The sequence below is a fragment of the Mesocricetus auratus genome, unplaced genomic scaffold (genome assembly GCF_017639785.1).
Source record: "Mesocricetus auratus isolate SY011 unplaced genomic scaffold, BCM_Maur_2.0 Super-Scaffold_2245, whole genome shotgun sequence".
Taxonomy (NCBI): Eukaryota; Metazoa; Chordata; class Mammalia; order Rodentia; family Cricetidae; genus Mesocricetus; species Mesocricetus auratus.
Genome location: NW_024429180.1, coordinates 20,114,238 through 20,132,951, shown reverse-complemented (window position 1 = coordinate 20,132,951; position 18,714 = coordinate 20,114,238). Strand labels below are relative to the sequence as shown.

The 18,714-nt window shown below is 45.8% G+C and overlaps 1 protein-coding gene across 1 annotated transcript; it reads left to right on the top strand.

The window, feature by feature from the left end:
• Window positions 1–2,932: 2,932 nt before the first annotated feature.
• Acod1 (aconitate decarboxylase 1) lies at window positions 2,933–13,959 on the top strand. The gene is made up of 5 exons (XM_040751139.1): window positions 2,933–2,999; window positions 4,989–5,150; window positions 5,695–5,784; window positions 7,404–7,609; window positions 10,410–13,959. Exons 1-5 carry the CDS (start codon window positions 2,991–2,993, stop codon window positions 11,404–11,406), a joined length of 1,464 nt encoding a protein of 487 aa, XP_040607073.1. The 5' UTR covers window positions 2,933–2,990; the 3' UTR covers window positions 11,407–13,959.
• The last annotated feature ends 4,755 nt before the right edge of the window (window positions 13,960–18,714 follow it).

The window sequence follows — 18,714 nt, the reverse complement described above, 5'->3', positions numbered from 1 at the left end:
AGCTTCAGGAGCCTAGCCCAGAAGTTACAAATATTACAGCCTTTGGCTCCCAACGTTCCTCAGAGCGACAGCCAAGACTGTTGGGGAGTATTACAGTTCGAAAGCTCTTGGAGGGCTTCTGGCTGGTAGCCAACATCAATCCCTGGCAGAACAACTCTGCACGGTGGTCATTTGCAGGGGTAACAGAAGTAGCACATCTTCTGTCCCTGGCGGGTCTTGAAGGCTGGAGTCGCACATTTCCACAGGTCTGAAGCTGCGTGTCTTAGAGGTTGGAAATAGCTGCAGGGATGGATTCCCTTCTGTGGCCAAAACATGGAGCCTTGGAGGCTGAGGGAGGAATGAGTCCCCCAACCCAACCTGCAGCTGGTTTTTGCAAGCAAGCTTCCTGCCTGGGGCAGAAGCCTCCAGTTTGGCCAGTCTGGCTCCTCTCCAGCAGTCCTTAAAGGCAGTCTGGGAGCCAAGCTTCTGGCCAGCTGGGGAGCCAGCTGGGAGCAGGATTCCATCTTCAGGGTTCTTTTTCTCCTACAAAGAGGAGGAACATCTGAGGGCCAGGCCACAGGTCAGATCAAGGAGACTGCAGAGAGCCCAGAATCCAGCCTGGCTGAGAACCTGGTGCCAAAGTCTTCCTCCTCCTCCTCCTCCTCCCCCTCCTCCGAGGAACATCTGTGGAGACTGGGTTTCCAGAGTTCTCCTCCACTACGGTGACCAGGTGGCCCCTGAGTGACCAAATGTGTATGCAAAATAAATAAATAAATAAATAAATAAATAAATAAATAAATAAATAAATAAGACACAAAACGGGGTCAGTCTGGAAAGAGCTGTCAAACCTAGGAGTTAGGAGAAGGCTGAGCCCACAGAAAGTTCCTGGTCAGGACTCTCGCTCCATTTCCTGCTGTTGCTCTTCCTGTAAGACTTTGCACCATTGGGATTGGTTGGTTTGCTTATTTGGTGTATGTTGGAGAGGGGTAGTTTTGTGTTTTGAGAATTTCTGTATTTACATCGTTTCCACCCCTTCTCTCTCCCTTTCCTACTCTGGCCACAATTCCTCACTGATGGGGGAAGTCCTATGTACATGTCAATAAAGCACTGTTGGGCCAATAGGGAACCAAGATAGGTGGGACTAGGAGTCCAGGAGAACTCTGGGTAGGAGAACCACAGAGAGTCAAGATGTAACGCCATGGGGGTAGGAAGCCCGGAAACCTCTCCGGTAAGAGAAATACTTAGATTAGCAATTATGGGATAAATACTTATGTAAGAGCTAGCCAGTAAGAAACAAGCAAGGCTAACAGCTTCATAATTAATATAGCCTCCTGTGTGTTTATTTGGGACTGATACGGCTCTAGAACCAGGCTGGCGGGAAGGCTTCTCTCAAGGAAAAGGTTTCTCTTTACACCTCACAAATTCCTCACCTCTTCTTTAGTTATTATTGATACACATGGTGGTGGTTTAGGAGAAAATGGCCCCCATAGACACTATTAAGAGATGTGGTATTCCGAGGTCTCAGAAGCTCAAGCCTGGCTAGTCTGTAGCAGTCACTTGATTCTGCCTGCATATGTAGATCTAGAACTCTCAGCTACCTTTCCAGTACCAGATCTGCCTACATGCCACCATGCTTCCAGCCATGATGATAATGGACTGAACTGCTGCCATCCCCAAATAAATGTTTTCTTTTATAAGAGTTGCTGTGGTCATGGTGTCTCTACACAGCAATAAAACACTAAGTCTCTCTCTCTCTCTCTCTCTCTCTCTCACACACACACACACACACACACATACACACAGTATATATATTTATATATCACATATATTTACATAAATCCTAACAAATCCATTTAGTGTTGCTTATACGTTCGTGTCTTCAGGGTTGGCTGCTTCTGGTTGGGTAACATCAGGAAGCTCATTCCTGGAGAAAACCAATACTCCTTCTCTCAGAAGCCGTTGATTGCCTATAACTCTTCATTTGGGGAGAATCTTGGGAAACTTCCCCATCTGTGACAGCATGTCAACTGGTGTTATTAGTATGCAGGTCTTGTTTGGGCAAACACACAGTTGATATCTCATGGATGCAGCTGCATCCCATCCCGGTCCTCTGACTTTTATATTATTTCCACCTCCTTTTTCACAATTGTCCCTGAGCCTCAGGGGTTCTGTCGTACGAACACCAATTAAGGCTGGGCATCCCACGTTCATTTATCCTTTGCATCTTGACTGACTGTGAATCTCTTCAATAGTTTCCATGTGCTGCAAAAAGAGGCGTCTCTGATGTGGGCTGAGAGCTACACTGATCTGTGGGCATAAGGACAAGTATTTAGAATGTTGCTAGAAGTTACGTCAGTTTAGAAAAATGGCAGTAGTGGGTTCTCTTCTGGGTTTATGACCTCACCAGCCACTGGTTAGTGACTACATTTACAGTACCAGGCAAAAGTTCCTTTCTGTCAATCAGGTTCTAAGTCCAATAAGACAAAGCCAGGATTCTTTTTTTTGCATTGTTCCCAGAAGCTGGCTCACTGACTGCTGGATGGTAACAGTGGGCTGTCAATGAGCAGGACATTGTAAGGGACTCCTTGCCCTTGGGGTATTGGAGCCATTTCTACCTTTGTCATATTTGTGCTTATTTCCTTATGATACACTTCAGGAGTGGGGTACCTAGTAAAGAGAGTGTGTGCTCTTCTGATATGATATATGACCTCTAGTATATGCGGAGAGTCCATCCCTTTGCAGCCACAAATATATACGCACCTATATTTATATCTGTGGGGAAATCATAAGATCCTGACTGCTATGCAGCTACAGCATCGTTACAAAAGAACTTTAAGTGAAGTCATTTGGGAAGTGTTGAAATGATGGAAATTCCAAGGTTGAAACAAAAGTGAAAGGGAAGAACGTGGAGGGAAGGGCTGGGTATAAAGGCACACAGTGAGTACAGGCGCACAGCCAGCTGTGCTTGCCCAGCTCACTCCTGAGCCAGACTTCCCCTCCAGAGCAGCGCGATGCTCAAGGTATTGTCACTTTTGCTCCGGCTTGCCTAGATTGCTTGCCTTGCTTGACTCTTCCTTTCTCCATCGGTTGGCCTTTTCAAAGCTACCTGCTCTGCTGCAGAAGTGATGGCATTTTAACTTTCCTCAGCCTCTGGGCTGCCTAATGAGCTGGCTGCATGTCAGCTCTCCTCGGCGTCTGACAAATGAGAGATGATCCCATTGCTTACTCCTAGCTAGAAAGTGTGTCGTTGTAAGTTCGCTGAATCTCGACCTCTTGGTGTTACATGTGCCCTCTGTGTGATGCATACAGGTTGACTCTCTAATTATCTGTTTGCTGTCATGCTCCCTGTCATCATCTCCTGGTAGACTTGTTGAGTCAAAAAGCCTCACTTGCTGGTTTGGCAGTTTAGAGAGTTGTGCATCATGAGTGCACAAGGGTTCCTGACATTTGCTGCTAAATGACTCCATGCTCTGCTTAAATCTATACGTTAGTCACGGTGTTCACCAGAAAGATAGGCAAATGCCGCTAGAAAGCCAAGGGCACCAGAAAGGCATTTGACACACAGGTGAAGTGTGACTCAGAGATCAGAGCAGTAGTGATAATTCTCCTTCCGGTCTCTCCCCTCAAGGTCGGGGAGTGTGGTTTGATCTTTGGCTCACTACATATTCAGCACCACTGGGGAAGCCCACTGGTCTCAGCAACGTAAGTTACATGAGCATGGCCTTCTAACGCTATCCCACATCTTGGGTCCTGTGCTGGTGCCCCTCACCTGCTATTCAGCCATCCAGTGTTCAACTGGTACTTGGGAATTACGTCAGCAGATTATTAAGTCCATTCTCTCCCCCTCCTTCCCTCTCTCTTCTGCATGTGAAATGTTTATCGAAATATTGGCCAGGATGAAAGGCAGTGTTGTGGTTTTCCTCTAACCAGAAACATCCACTGCAGGATCGTTTGCTCTCCCGCTGTCTCCTGGCTTTCTCCTACCCCAGGCTCCCTTCACTTCCTATCAAAGCTTTAAAGATGCAACAAATGCTCTATTCTTTTGAAAATGACAGTTTTCATCTGAACAATAAATCTGAAGACTCTAAGAATGGGGTTAGGGTTGAAGCAGGAGGATTGTCACAAGTTCAAGGCCAACCTGAGCTAGACAGTGAGTGCAGACTGGCCAGGGCCACCTTGAAAGACCTTGCATCAGAAGAAAAGAAAAAAGAAAGGAAAAAACTCGTGGGTAGCAAAGGTAAAATATCTCCATGTAGGCACTGGCTCTATTTCTGTGACTCTACTGTGACAGTGGGCCCCGTGTGAGGGACCTTAGGCACTAGGATTTCTTAACCTGCTGAGTCCTCCATCTACCATTTGTAAACAAAGAATTTCACAGTCAGGGATGGGAAGGAAGTTAGGCAATAAGGTGATCATCAGACAAGGAAAGGAAAACTGCTGAGTAGTTTATTACAAGAACTCAGTGCTGAGATACCCTCCTAGTGGATGTGGTGAGATACCCTCCTAGTGGATGTTTTTAAGTTATAGTCTCCTGTGAAGGCATATAGAAGCAAAAGTGTTCCTTGGGCATTGAAGGGCTTGACAGTTAAAGGAATTGCAAAGTCCTCTACTACCACTTCAGAGACACAGAGCATCCTGCTCCAGGGCCTCGAGTGGGGTCTATGAGCAGAGGCAGAGCTCCTTCCACATAGAATGATCACAGGGCACAATGTCCTTCATCCTCCCCTGTCTGGGCTTCCCTTCACTGTCCTCCATCATGCTCTGTTGTCATCATCTGCTAAGCAGCCTGCATTATCAGCATGACTGGTCAACGAACTTAATTATTGCATATTTCCACATCCTCGCTCCCGTTGTAGTAGGTGCCTAGCGCACATCACATTTTGGAAAGCAAACTCAATCACATTAACCAGGCTTCTTCTCATGGGGCAAAACTCTTCACCTCGTGGTCTCTTGGTGAAAGAAGCACTTGGATTCAGGGCGGCGCTGTTCTGACCTTCTTGCCTTTGAAGTCTGTCACAGAAAGCTTCTCCAGCTTGATTCACGGCCTGAGAGTGGACCACCTGACAGATGGCGTCATTCAAAGGAGCAAGAGGATGATCCTGGATTCCCTGGGCGTTGGTTTCCTGGGAACAGGCACAGAAGTGTTTCACAAAGTCACCCAGTATAGTAAAGTAAGAACCCCAAAGTTCACTTTCAAGCTCAAAAGCCAGCATGTGCACAAGCGTACCCCACAAGTCTGTGCCTGGGCTCTGCTTACTCCGGCTTGGTTGCATTTGATGCGTGTCGCGTTGTTCCGTACCTTTTTATGAGTCCCTCTGGTTCATATGATTTTTTAAAGTTCATGCCTATTCATTACTAAGTCAGGCCTTATTTCCATTCATTGGTAGTATCTCAAGGCTTCTTACTTGTATAACTAAAAGTACATTTCAACCCAAAAATCTTAGAAGTTAAAACCCTTTACCCCAAGATCAAATATGAGTGGATTCAGTCTCCTTGAATGGAGCTTCTAGATGATGACTTGGGGTAAGCAGTTCTGTCTTCTCTCCCTCACAATGTGAATGTGTCTTCCTCGGCAAGGTGGAGAGACTGCCCACCAGCTAGGCTGCCCTCTCGGGTTTGGTGAGGTCTGATGTGAAGACGCCTAGAGGATGGCGGATAACTCTTGAGATGTCAACTCAGTGTATCCTTGCATTCACTGGTTCTCTTCTGTTCCAGATCTACAGTTCCAATACCTCCAGCACTGTTTGGGGTCGACCAGACTTCAGGCTCCCACCCACATATGCTGCTTTTGTTAACGGCGTCGCTGTAAGGAAGTTTACCAGCTTTTTCTATAACTCAGTCATTATAACTTCAGAGGCAGGAAATTTATTTACAAGTGAGATCACTGAGTTCCAGAGATTTGACGTGCCCTGTCCTTTGTCTTCGTGCTCATGGTTCTACAATAAAATGGAACTTTTCCAACAAATTATGAAGTAGAAGGATCTAGATTAAAAATGCCTTTAAGGTATTATAATTCTGGACCTTGAATGGATATAACAAAAATGTATGATGTATATGCAATCCAAGATCCAGACATAATTGATTGCTCCTGTTGTAGGCCCCAATATCTATCTCCATTTAGTCATTTGGGTATTTATTCAGAAAGAAACAATGATGGCCACGCAGTGTCTCTATTTTCTCAACGAAAAATTAGAACTTCTCATCTGACAGATAATTTTCATGTTATTTCCTGTACCTCAGGAAAAGTCTACAAGGCATGATATAGACGTGAACATGTTGAGATTCAAGAGATACATTAAGCCGTTCGTAGGGATGGCAGCTCAGAATAACAGAACTAAACCCCACTGGAATGGCGATAGGAAACACATGGGCCCCATCAGACAGACGTAAAATCTATGTTTAAGTGAACTTCTGGGTATTACTAACGGTTCCATATGTGGGAAAAGTAAATGGCTGGGAGACAAGCGGGGAAAGCAACCGCTTGAAGAGGAAACTTATTAGCTACTGTAGGTTTGAGAGCTCTTCGCTTTCCTTGCAACTTGAATAAAACTACTTCGTGACAGAGACACAAAATGATATGGCCCAACGTATAACAAACGATGCTAAATTCTTAGTGTGACTTGTTTCAAGGGCGAAGGGACAAGGGCGTTGTAGCCTTGTGAGAGACCATGTAGATCTCCCCAGGAGCTGTGGTCTCCAGGGCAGAATTCAGCATCCTCCAGGGCATCACTGGCTCCTCTCCAAGGTCCTGCCTCCTTCTGTCATCCACCACGAGGTTCAGAATCACAGCCAGTTACGGTTGAGCATGGGCATACCCTTAAGTGAGGTTAATATACCGGTGAGACTCCACTGGAGAAAACTAGTTTTTCCCTTGCAAATGATGTCAATTTGTAGTTTTGCTTTACTTTTCTTTTTTTAAATTCTACTCTGGTAGGTTTCAGTGTTTGTTTGTTTAAGAGAGAAAAAGGGGATGGAGTTGGGTGGGTTGGGAGATGCGGAGGACCAGGAGGGCTTGGGGGAGGGGAAACCATGATCAAAATATATTGTGTGAGTTTTTCAATAAAATTTAATTAATTTAAAAAATGATCACAGTAAATTTTTAGTGTATAATTTCCGATAATGGGGTCCCCAAGCCTCTCAAGGTCATTGCTAAATTAAATCTTTAGCCAGTCCAAAAGCCACTGCACTTGTGGGCATTTCTTTTTTGTTTTGTTTTGTTTTGTTTTGTTTTTGTTTTGTTTTGTTTTGTTTTTACGAGACAGGGTTTCTCTGTATTGTTTTGGAGGCTGTCGATCCAGCCCGGCCTCAAACTCACAGAGATCCGCCTGCCTCTGCCTCCCGAGTGCTGGGATTAAAGGCGTGCGCCACCACCGCCTGGCACTTACGGGCATTTCTAAGGGGGTTGTTTGTATCTGTTCTCACAGGTCCACTCCATGGATTTTGACGACACATGGCACCCTGCGACCCACCCTTCTGGGGCTGTCCTGCCAGTCCTCACAGCTTTATCGGAAGCCCTGCCTCAGACTCCGAAGTCCTCTGGCCTTGACCTGCTGCTGGCATTCAATGTTGGCATTGAAGTACAAGGGCGACTAATGCACTTCTCCAAGGAAGCCAAGGACATACCGAAGAGGTATGGAGAGACTACACCCACCCATTCAGGAGAGCCACACCGCCCTCTGCCGGTCAGTGGCTGTCTGTGCACAGCTGTCTGACTTACGGGCTGGCTCTGCAACTGTTATTACTGCGGCAAGATAGACCTTTTTCAGCCACGTAACAAGCCCTACATCCATATAAAAAGATGTGATTTGTGTAGAGAGAAGCCTTTTTCTTGCCAGCTGCTTTGGTTTTTTCCCCACCAGTTCGCCTGGGCTCTGCCACAGTTGCAATCCCCAAACAACACACAAGATGCTGTATTAATTATGAAGCTGCTGTTTCTTACTGGCTAGCTCTGACTTAAGTATTTATCCCATAATTGTTAATCTAAGTATTTCTCTTACCAGAGAAAAGTTCCAGACATCTTACTTCTCTGGCGGGCTACATGGTGACTCCCTGTGTTTCTCCTCCCAGAGTCCTCCTGGACTCCTAGTCCCACCTATCTTGCTTCCCTATTGGCCAACAGTGCTTTATTGACATATACACAGGACTTCCCCATCATATTTGGAAGTGATTGTGAAAATGTCCCTTGGGCTTGTAAATCCAAATCTAGCTACTAAGACAGCAAGATAACTTGGAGGTCTGTCACTCCAACCTGGTTCCTGTCACCTGCATCCAGGAGTATTCTGGGTATCACTGGATTCCCTTCAAGCTGGAGCTGCAGGAGTTGTGAACCACGAGTTGTGAGGCTAGAACCAGAGCTGCAGCCTCTGCAAGAGTAGTACAGGCTCTTACATGCTGGACCATCTCTCCAACCTCTATAATTTTTAGAATTGTGTTGTTATTCTCTGAAAATTCATAGTTCATTCATTGTATATTGATCATATCCTCTGTTCAATTATCCCTTGTGTCCCCCACTTCATCTTCCTGTCAGCTGAACGTCGTCGTCTTCTTTATTTTTCTTAATTAGTAACCCCAGTCCAATTAGTGCCACCCATATACACATGGGTGGATCCCCACCCACTAGGGCCACATCCTCAAAGGAGAGTGCCCCTCCCTCCCTCCCTCAGTAGCCATTAGCTGCAGCATTTATCCCACGGGGTGGGGCCTATTGCCCCCTACCCCATCCGTGTGGAACTTTGACTGGCTTGATCTTGTGCAGGTCTTGGAGAGTAACCACAGCTGCCGTGAGCTGCTGTGTACCATGGACATGTCATGTCTATACGGCCATGCTTCACAGCTCTCTTCCCACCTGCCAGCTCTTCTGTTATCTCTCCCCCCTCCTCCGACGTCCCTGAGCCTCGGACAGTGGGAAGCTGGTATAGATGGGCAACCCGCCAACCCTGAGTCCTCAGAGCTGTTTATCATCAGCACTTTGACCAGTTGTGAGATTGCATTAATCACTGCCCACTGCAAAGAAGAAGAAGAAGGAGAAGGAGAAGGAGAAGGAGAAGGAGGAGAAGAAGCAGCTCTGGTAGCAGCACAAATCTATAGCTGTAAACACAAAGATTTAGAATGCAGTTTAACAGTGTGACCATTTGGCAAAACAATAGTAGGTTCCAACCCACAGCCCTTCCTCAGGGCTGTGATCTCTCCCGTCATGGGCTTTGACCAGGTCTGCAGTGCCAGGCATAAACTCTATCCATCTCAAACCCACTCAGAAAGCAGTTGGTTGCTCCCATGATCTCCATGCCACTATCGCACCAGAGGGTGCATTTGTCAGCAGATCGCTTGCCGTCGGAGCATGTGATGTGCAGTTCTGGGTCTGGATGCCCCCCCCCCAGCAGCCTAAATAGCACCTTCTGGGACCAGCTACCTGGCAGAGAGAGTTTCCTGGTCAGTTTGAGGCTGATTTCTCTGTGTCCTGCATCCAATCTGAATGATGTCTTCAGCTATGGGGTCTTAAGGTATCCATATCCAGCTATGTGGTTACCATTGGTAGCCAAGAGCAATAGCAATAGCTTGCATTGTTTTGGGTCCCTCTGGGGACTCTCTGACAAACAGCTCATACGGAGGCATCCCTTGACTGACTGACACTGAGATTTTCATCTAATAACCCATGTCTTCTGGGAGAGGCACTGCCTACAAACAGAGTACTAGTGTTAAACCCTCCTTTATTTCCAAAACGTTGTATAGTTTTAATTAGCTTACAAAGTAGTGGATTCTCATGAGGCTTCTTCATGTATCCTTAGCTTTGGCTAAAGTGGCCCCGACTTCTTCCACTGGCCAAGCCCTGTGTCCCCACTTAGACTTTTAACCAGAGTGTCCCTCCACTCCTTTCTTGTCTCTTGTTTTCTGCTGTCCTCTCTGACTGACTGTTTTCCTGGGGTTGGAAGACTGTAGGTTTCCATACAGCTTTTTCACGCTCCCTTCTTTCTGATTAACTCTTCTGCTGGCATCTCATTTTTCTGTTCTCCATGACCACCATGTTTTAAGCTTTCCAACCCCTGAATCTCTCTCTCTCTCTCTCTCTCTCTCTCTCTCTCTCTCTCTCTCTCTCTCTCTCTCTCCTTTCATTTTATCTGTATTTTCCTATCCCCTCTCCCTTAAGGTATCCATGCCCTGTTTCTAGTACCCTGGCTTCCACATACACCCCAGGTTAAACACATTAACCAAGAGATTCAAAGTTACAGTCTACATATAACAGATAATATGTGGAGTTTGTCTTTCTGGGCCTGGGTGACCTCACTCCATATAATTTTCTCTACTTCTATCCGTTTGCCTGCAAATTTCATGACTTTTTTTCTATACAGCTGAGTAATATTCCACTGTCTATAAGTTCCACATTTTCCTTACCCACCCTCTCACTGGTTGAATTTCTTGCTTTTGCCTTTCAGGTTCCATCCTCCCTCTGTGGTGGGGACTTTGGGAAGTGCTGCTGCTGCATCCAAGTTTTTAGGGCTCAGCTTGACAAAGTGCCGAGAGGCCCTGGCTATTGCCGTTTCTCATGCTGGGGCACCCATGGCAAATGCTGCCACTCAGACCAAGCCCCTTCACATCGGCAATGCAGCCAAGCACGGCATGGAAGCCACCTTCCTGGCCATGCTGGGTCTCCAAGGAAACAAGCGGATCTTGGACCTGGGGTCGGGGTTTGGGGCCTTCTATGCCAACTACTCCCCCAACGATCTTCCGAGCCTGGATTCTCACATCTGGCTGCTGGATCAGCAGGACGTGGCGTTCAAGAGCTTCCCAGCGCATCTGGCTACCCACTGGGTGGCCGATGCAGCAGCAGCCGTGAGAAAACACCTTGTGGATTCAGAAAGAGCAGGGCTCCCTACCGACCACATCGAGAGGGTTGTGCTCAGGATCCCCGAGGTCCCGTATGTAAACAGACCCTTCCCAGACTCCGAGCACGAGGCGCGTCACTCCTTCCAGTACGTGGCCTGCGCCATGCTGCTCGATGGCAGCGTCGCTGTTCCATCCTTCCACAGCCAGCAGATCAATAGACCACAGGTGAGGGAGTTGCTCAGGAAAGTGCAGCTGCAGCACCCTCCTGACAACCTGCCGAGTTTTAACACGCTGTACTGTGAGATCAGCGTCACCCTTAAGGATGGGACCACCTTCACTGAGCGTTCTGACACCTTCTATGGCCACTGGAGGAAGCCACTGAGCCAGGAGGACCTGCAGAAGAAGTTCCGAGCCAACGCCTCAAAGGTACTGTGCAGGGACTCAGTGGAGAGCCTTGTGAAGGTCATAGAAAGCCTAGAAGACCTAGAAGACTGTTCCACATTAACCACACTTCTGAAAGGGCCCTCTGTCCAAGACGAGGCCTCCAAACGATCCCACATGTTCTCTTCCCATCACACAACCTCGCCCAGGCTCACCAGTGTCTAGACAACTTTGCATTGGAGGAGATCCAATCGTTTGCTTTACTGCTCCATCCTAGCAATGAACATAGCAAAGCAGAGAGCCCATAAGCAGAGATACATGTATTTGGAAGGAACCTTGTCTTATAAGCTTGATAGGACGATTCCCACTGCCTTTAAGAAAATATCAAGAAACAAGCAACACAAGATCTTATGTGTGCTCGAAGTCCCCTGTGTTCTGCTTATAATCTTCTCTGAGTAATTATTTATTAGCCCTGGGAACTTGACAGATGTGGAGGAAGTTGAATTCGCAGGCTGCTGGCTGCAGGGGGAACAAACTCTGGTCTAAACCACCACATATCCAGAGGGGATGGGACTACCCAGGCCTCCTCTCTGTGGTGACTGGTTTGAGGGATTAGCAGGTTTTTCCCCTTTTCCTTTCCACACACAGCCCTGAGTATGTAGCCAAGAACTCTTCTCCCTCAGCTCGTCTACTGAAGAGATAAAAGACAGTCTGGGATGGAGTAGGGAGGCAGCTTGGCTCCCCAGGTCCACGCTTTACAATAATCTGTTAGCTCAAAAAATATTTTGAGAAAATTTGACAGATGACAGGTCAGAAATACAGTAAAATGAAAAGGGAAACGATGCAAATGTGTGAGTAATGAAAATATTAACTATAAAACATAGAGATACCACACTGGCAACCATGGTGAATGTGTCCTAAATTCCTGATGTTCTCCAGAAAAGAAAGAACGGGCTCTTAGCTCCTGATGTTCTCCAGAAAAGAATGGGCTCTTAGCTCCTGATGTTCTCCAGAAAAGAACAGGCTCTTAGCCCCAGATGCTGACTTGCAAGCTTCCATGTGGAAACGTGTTGGGTAGCTGAGAACTTCAGCAGACTATATCATTTCCCAGTTTGTAGGAAGAGAAAAAATATAATTAGAAACATTATAATCAGTGGGAAGAAAATAAAGAAGGGGAAAAGAAAATAGGAAGTTTTGAAATCACCACATAAAATTATAGAATCTTGAGTATGACTACAATTTTTAAAAAATCAATAAATGTTCCAGCTAGATAAAACCAAGATTTTTAGAACATGTTTTCTTTTAAAAAAAATGCTTAACAGCTTTATTAATCACCCACTTGAAGTATACAGTTCAAGGGCATTGAGTAAATTTGTGCTATCATTACCATAATTGAGTTTTGGAATACTACCATTAACACTAAAAAATTCCTTCATGTCTATTTGACTTAAAGCCCCATGCCCACTTCTAATATTTATCCCATTATGAGCTTTTAAAATATAGTTTTGTCTTTTCAACACATCCCATACAAATGGAGCCCTAGGGTGTTAGTCACATGTGCTTGGCTTCTGTGACCTAACTAAATGGATTGGGGCATCTTCCACTTGGGGTCAGTACTTTATTCCCTTCATTGCTGGGTGTCATTATAAGGTCCGTGACAGCTTGTGTGGGGAAACCTCTTCAGGAAAGATGAATAAATGCAAGCCTATCATTTAATTAACACATGGTAGTGAGGACTTAGTATAAACCAGGAATGTTCCTAGTACAGGAGATAAGACAATAAACGAAACAGGTCTAAACTTCTGTTCTCATGTGCTTGCAATTTGTATGGTTGGACAAGGAATCACCTTTGCGCCCATTCTGGTCAAGCACCGCCTTTGCGACCGTTCTGGTCAGACATCACATCTCCTTTTCCTGTCCCGGCATGCTTGCCAGCTTCCGAGGGTTGACTTGTGCTCAGGGTCCAGCCTAGGACATCCTTCCCTAATGCAATTAAAAACAATAATCCCTGGGCAGCGATCCAACCTGGGAGACCTTGAAAATGTGGCTTCCCTGTCAATTAAAGCAGGATCCAGCATAGAGTAAGGCTAAGAGTGACTCAAAGTAAAATAGCCAACATTCCTTCCAGTGGATGCTACAAGTGTATGCAGCTGTGTGCATGTGTGGAGTCCTTGCCCAGAGACTGAGATCCACCCACAACTGCTTGTGGCAGGAACCTTTTTTAATTATTTAGAAATGTATTTGTTCATTCTGTCTTCAACCCTTTGTGAAAATGAGAGACTAGAGGGTAGTCGGTGACTCACTGGGTAAAGTCCTCACCATATAGGCTGAGGATCTTCTTCGTTCATAACTCCAGTGTCCACAGGAAAAGCCTGGTGTGCTGGCCTGCACCTGTAACCCCAGAACTGCCAAGGCAAACACAAAAAGGTCATGGGAGCTCACAGGCCAGCCAGTTTAACCAAACCTGTGGGCTCCAGGTTCAGTGAATTATCCTGTCTCAAAAACAAGGTGGAGAACCAACATCAACCTCTGACCTCCATACATGTACACATGCATACACAATGAATACACAGACAGAAGAAAGAAAGAACACATGAATCATTGACAGAAAGTAAGAATACAGTATATTTCCAAACCAGTTGAGTGTTTTACTAGTCCAGTGGCTGTTATACCCTGAGCACCAATTGTTTCTAGCTGTGTAGCATGTCAAAACAATGTATGATACATAACCTCTAAAACTGCTTTCTGTAAACCATAAAGAACACAAGATAACTGAAATTGAGCCTTCTAGTTCATGCATAAATGCAAAGATTTACATCCCCACCTCGTGGAAACTCTCCCTGCTTTTGATTGGAATCATATCACAGAGCAAGCACCAGTTACTACTGGTGCTAAGGAAGGAGCCAACCTGGTGGCTCCAGGGGACATCCAGAGCAGCTGGGAGCCCATCTGTTTCAAATGTGACACGGCAGTGCTGCTTTTGCTTTAAAAAGTGAAAACTCAAAATGAATCATGGCCATGCAGAAAGTGCATGCACTGAATAACTTAATGATGGCTACCCAGATATGACTAAGATCGTATTTGTAGTACCTATCAACTCTCAGAGGGTGCGGTCTATTTGGTCAAAGATACATGTAAGTGTCCTCAGGTGTGGGCCAGGTGTCACACATTTTTTTAGTGCTCTAGTTGATTATCAAGTACAGCAAAGTCTGAGCAACAGACCTGGGGCTGGACACGGGAGGGTTCAGAACAGCCAGCCAGCGCGCAGCACTTCCCAAATGGCGGTTGCAAAATTAGTGAGCATCGGTTAAAATGAATATTTCCCTGCACAGCTTTAGGCTAACTCACCAGGTGTAATGACAGCAGCGAGCACAGAGAAACCACAGTCTGCCCAAAGTGTCCATGCCCCCACGGGCTCTCCTGGCATTTTCCTCCCACGTATTTCTCTCCTCTTTCAAGTGATTAGGGACGTGCATCTGCCTGGCTTTGGGTGTAAAAGGCTTTGCCCTCAAGAGGAGAAAGAAAAGCAAATGATGACTCTGCTTGTATTAAAATGCCCAAGTAAATCAAGCAGAAATGAAAGTCATAAAAAACACTAAATAATTCTTATGTGTCACAGCCATACCAGTTATAACCACCACAACTAGACCACAAAGGGAGAAAGTGGAGGTGCCCCCAGAGGAAGAAAACTAGACCTATGTGTGAGCTTCCAGAAAGAAAGGAGACTAGATGATCATAAAGGGGTGGATTTCACATAGAGAGATCTGCTTTGTAGATAATTGTTTATTTTTTAATTAAATACAACTGCATTCAACTCCTTCCTTATACCCCTTTTGCTCTCTCCTCTCAAATCCATGGCCTCTTTTTCTTTAGATGTTATTACATGCTCTCTCTCTCTCTCTCTCTCTCTCTCTCTCTCTCTCTGTCTGTCTCTCTCTCTCTGTGACTCTCTCTCTCTCTAATACATAATCTGCTCAGGTTGTATAATATTATTTATATGTGTATGTAACATGATAAATAAAAAGACCCAGAGACTGATATTGGGGTTCAAACTTCAAGCTGAAGATCAGAGAAGCAAAGCAGCTGTCCACTAGCTTCTTACCTCTACCTCAGACTGAATGGGCTGATCCTGTCTCCACGAACTGTCACCAAGCCTGACTGTAACCTTTTCTCAGGGTGGCTGGAGAATGAATGCCTCCTACTGAATCTTGATACTGACTTATACACCTCTCATGAGTCCTAGGATTAAAGGCGTGAGCTATAACTCTCTTTTAGACCGCTTCAATCTTATGTAGATATGGGTAGACTTGGACTCACAGAGATCTGTCTTAATCCTGAGTCCTAGGATTAAAGGTGTGTACCACCACCTCCTAGCTTCTGGCTGCTGGGAATAAAGGCATGTGCCCTGGCTTCTATAGCTTGTGGCTGACTTTGCTTTCTGAATCCTCAGGCAAGCATTAATAAATCATAAATAATATGTCACTACATGTATATAAATTTGAGGGATGGCTGCTCCACATTGAATAACCAATTGGTAGACTTTGCCCTGAAGAAGACTGTTTCTTCTGCACTTGGCATCCATTAGTTACCTGTTGTAGTTCCTTGTTTGAGATTGGGGCCCCGTGACATTTTCCCCCCTCACATCAGTGCACCTGTCAGTGGTGCTCTCGCTCAGGTCTTGTCTTGGAAGTCATGTTATTAAGACCTCATGGGTGTAGCATCCCTGTCATTTCTAAGAAACGCAGTTTCTCTGCAGCTTTCAGGGTCCTCTGGCTCTAATCATCCTTCCACCCCCTCTTCCAGGATGTTCTTTAAGCCTTGGATGCAGTTGCGTTGTAGATGTATCCACTGGGGCTGGGTACCACACAGTCACTTAAATGTATCCACTGGGCTGGGTATCACACAGTCACTTGGATGTATCCACTGGAGCTGGGTATCACAGAGTCACTTAGATGTATCCACTGGGCTGGGTATCACACAGACACTTGGATGTATCCACTGGGCTGGGTATCACACAGTCACTTAGATGTATCCACTGGGGTTGGGTACCACACAGGCACTTAGATGTATCCATTGGGGCTGGGTATCACACAGTCACTTAGATGTATCCACTGGGTCTGGGTACCACACAGTCAATTAAATGTATCCACTGGGCTGGGTATCACACAGTCACTTGGATGTGTCCACTGGAGCTGGGTATCACACAGTCACTTGGATGTATCCACTGGGCTGGGTATCACACAGACACTTGGATGTATCCACTGGGGCTGGGTATCACACAGACACTTGGATGTATCCACTGGGGCTGGGTACCACACAGACACTTGGATGTATCCACTGGGGCTGGGTACCACACAGTCACTTGTTCTTTATGTTTTGATCTGCAATGATCCCCATCTGTTGAAAAGAGAAGTTTCTTTGATGAGGAGAGAGGACTCTACTCATCTGTGGGTATAAGAATAAATATTTACAATGTAGTTAGGAATTATGCTTGTTTTGGTAAAGTGGCAGTTGTAGGTTCTTCTCCAATATCCATGACTTCACTAGCCTGGAGTAGTTGGTTAGTACCAGGCATGATTTCCCTCTTGTTGAGTGGGCCTTGAGAGAGTTGTTGGTTAACACCAAGACGTGGGCACCACTGATGCCATGGGTTTTCACACCATGCTGGTTGTAGTAGTTCCTAGGTATCACAGCTGGGTAGGATTATTTGTTCCTTCCCTCCCATGGAAGTTTTCCTGGCACCTTTTATACCATGGAAGTCAGTCCTCAAGGAGGAAGCCTTCAGGTCAGGTGCAACTTGAATCTTGCAGGTCCTGTGTGCAAAGTATGTGGTGTCTTCGGTAATAAAGATTTATCCACTTGTTGAAGATGTGTATGTTTTGCCATGTTTGTCTCATATTAGATGGCTGTATCTATGTATATTGATTTTGGGATCTTTTAGCCTTCTATCTAGGTCCAATGAGCTGTATTAGGCACACTTTTTAAAGGCATGCACCGCACCCAGTTTTGATTGGTAAGAACAGGGCTCAAAGACATGGGAAAGTCAGTGAAACTAGATATCAAAACTAAATCCTTAATGGATTAGCATCTAAGAACTTACTGCAAGTATGAAGACCAATTTCAGACACCAAGAAACTCACATAAATGTCAAGTGAGTGATTGTGGCAGCCTATCTGTAATCCCTGTTTCAGAATGGGGTCCTCACAGCAAGGCAGCGCACAGTAATAGCCATATGGGCAAGCTCTGGGTTTGGCTGAGAGACTTTACCTTAGTAAATAAGATGGCAGAGCCTCTGAAGATGATTGCCAACATTAGCCTTGGGCCTTGACATGCATAGACATGTATGTGTATACAAAGACACGGTGGACTTTATTCCAAATCAAAAACTCAGCAAACAGATAAGAACTGAAACATGTTAACATGTGCAGACCTCCTGGCTCCCTTAGCAGGTTCTGAGGCAACAGCTGCATTGTAAGGGCAAGCAAATAACCCTCTGCTTCCTCTTTGCTCTGGACTTCACCTTGGGGACCAGGGCTGCTGGGACAATGCCCTTCAGCCAGCGGGGTGTTACTGGCTGTGTATTGAACAGGCGTGTGGATACCCGCCACGCTAATTCTGATGCTCCTTAAAAGACATTTCCTGTCCTATGCCTTAGAGAAAGAGAGCTGACATCTGTGGCCAACTTTGTCACTAACGGGTAACAACTGTAGCCTGTGGAAACTTGGCCAGGAAATGGAATAGAGAGGTCCTCTGGCTTCAGATTTCAAGTGCTGCAAATGTAAACTTAATGAGAAGCATTTTAAGTTAATATTTAACAGGACAGTTCAGCCACTACAGCAGTTGCTCTAAAGGTTTAATACACAATTAAGTGAATGTGTCCCAGTAGAGTTATGCATGTACATGGAGCAATTAAAAAACAGACTCATAGAGGTATTTGTTGTTTTTTTTTACATAAATTTATTTATTTTACATCCTGGCCACAGTTTCTCCTCCCTCCTCTCCTCTCAGGCCCTCCCCTTCCTCCCATCTGCCCTCCCCTCCTCCATTTCTATTCAGACAAGGGCGGGCCTCCCATAGATATCAACAAAACATGGCATATCAAGACTAAACACCTTGCCTTGTATTCAAGCTGGGTAAGGCAACCTAGTGTCAGAAATAGGGTCTTAAAAACTGGCAAAAGAGTCAGAGACAGCCCCTGCTCCCACCGTTAGGAGTCCCACAAGAGGACCAAGCTATACAGCAGTAACATATATGCAGAGTGCCTAGGTCAGTCCCATGCAGACTCCCTGGTTGCTGGTTCAGTCTCTGTGAGTCTCTGTGAGCCCCTATGAGCCTAGGTTAGTTGATTCTGTAGGTTTCCTTGTGATGTCCTTGACCCCGCTGGCTCCTACAATCCTTCTCCCCATCCTCTGTAGGATTCCACAAACTCCATCTAACGTTTGGCTGTGGGTCTGCATCTATTTCCATCAGTTGGTAGTTGAAGCCTCTTTGATGACAATTGGGCTAGGCCCCAATCTGGTCACATGAGATGGT

Excerpts from the sequence above, each read along its gene's own strand:
- Acod1 (XM_040751139.1), top strand. Across the intron at positions 5,151-5,694 it reads AAGTCACCCAGTATAGTAAA|ATCTACAGTTCCAATACCTC; the intron begins GTAAGAACCCCA and ends CTTCTGTTCCAG. Across the intron at positions 7,610-10,409 it reads GCCAAGGACATACCGAAGAG|GTTCCATCCTCCCTCTGTGG; the intron begins GTATGGAGAGAC and ends TTTGCCTTTCAG.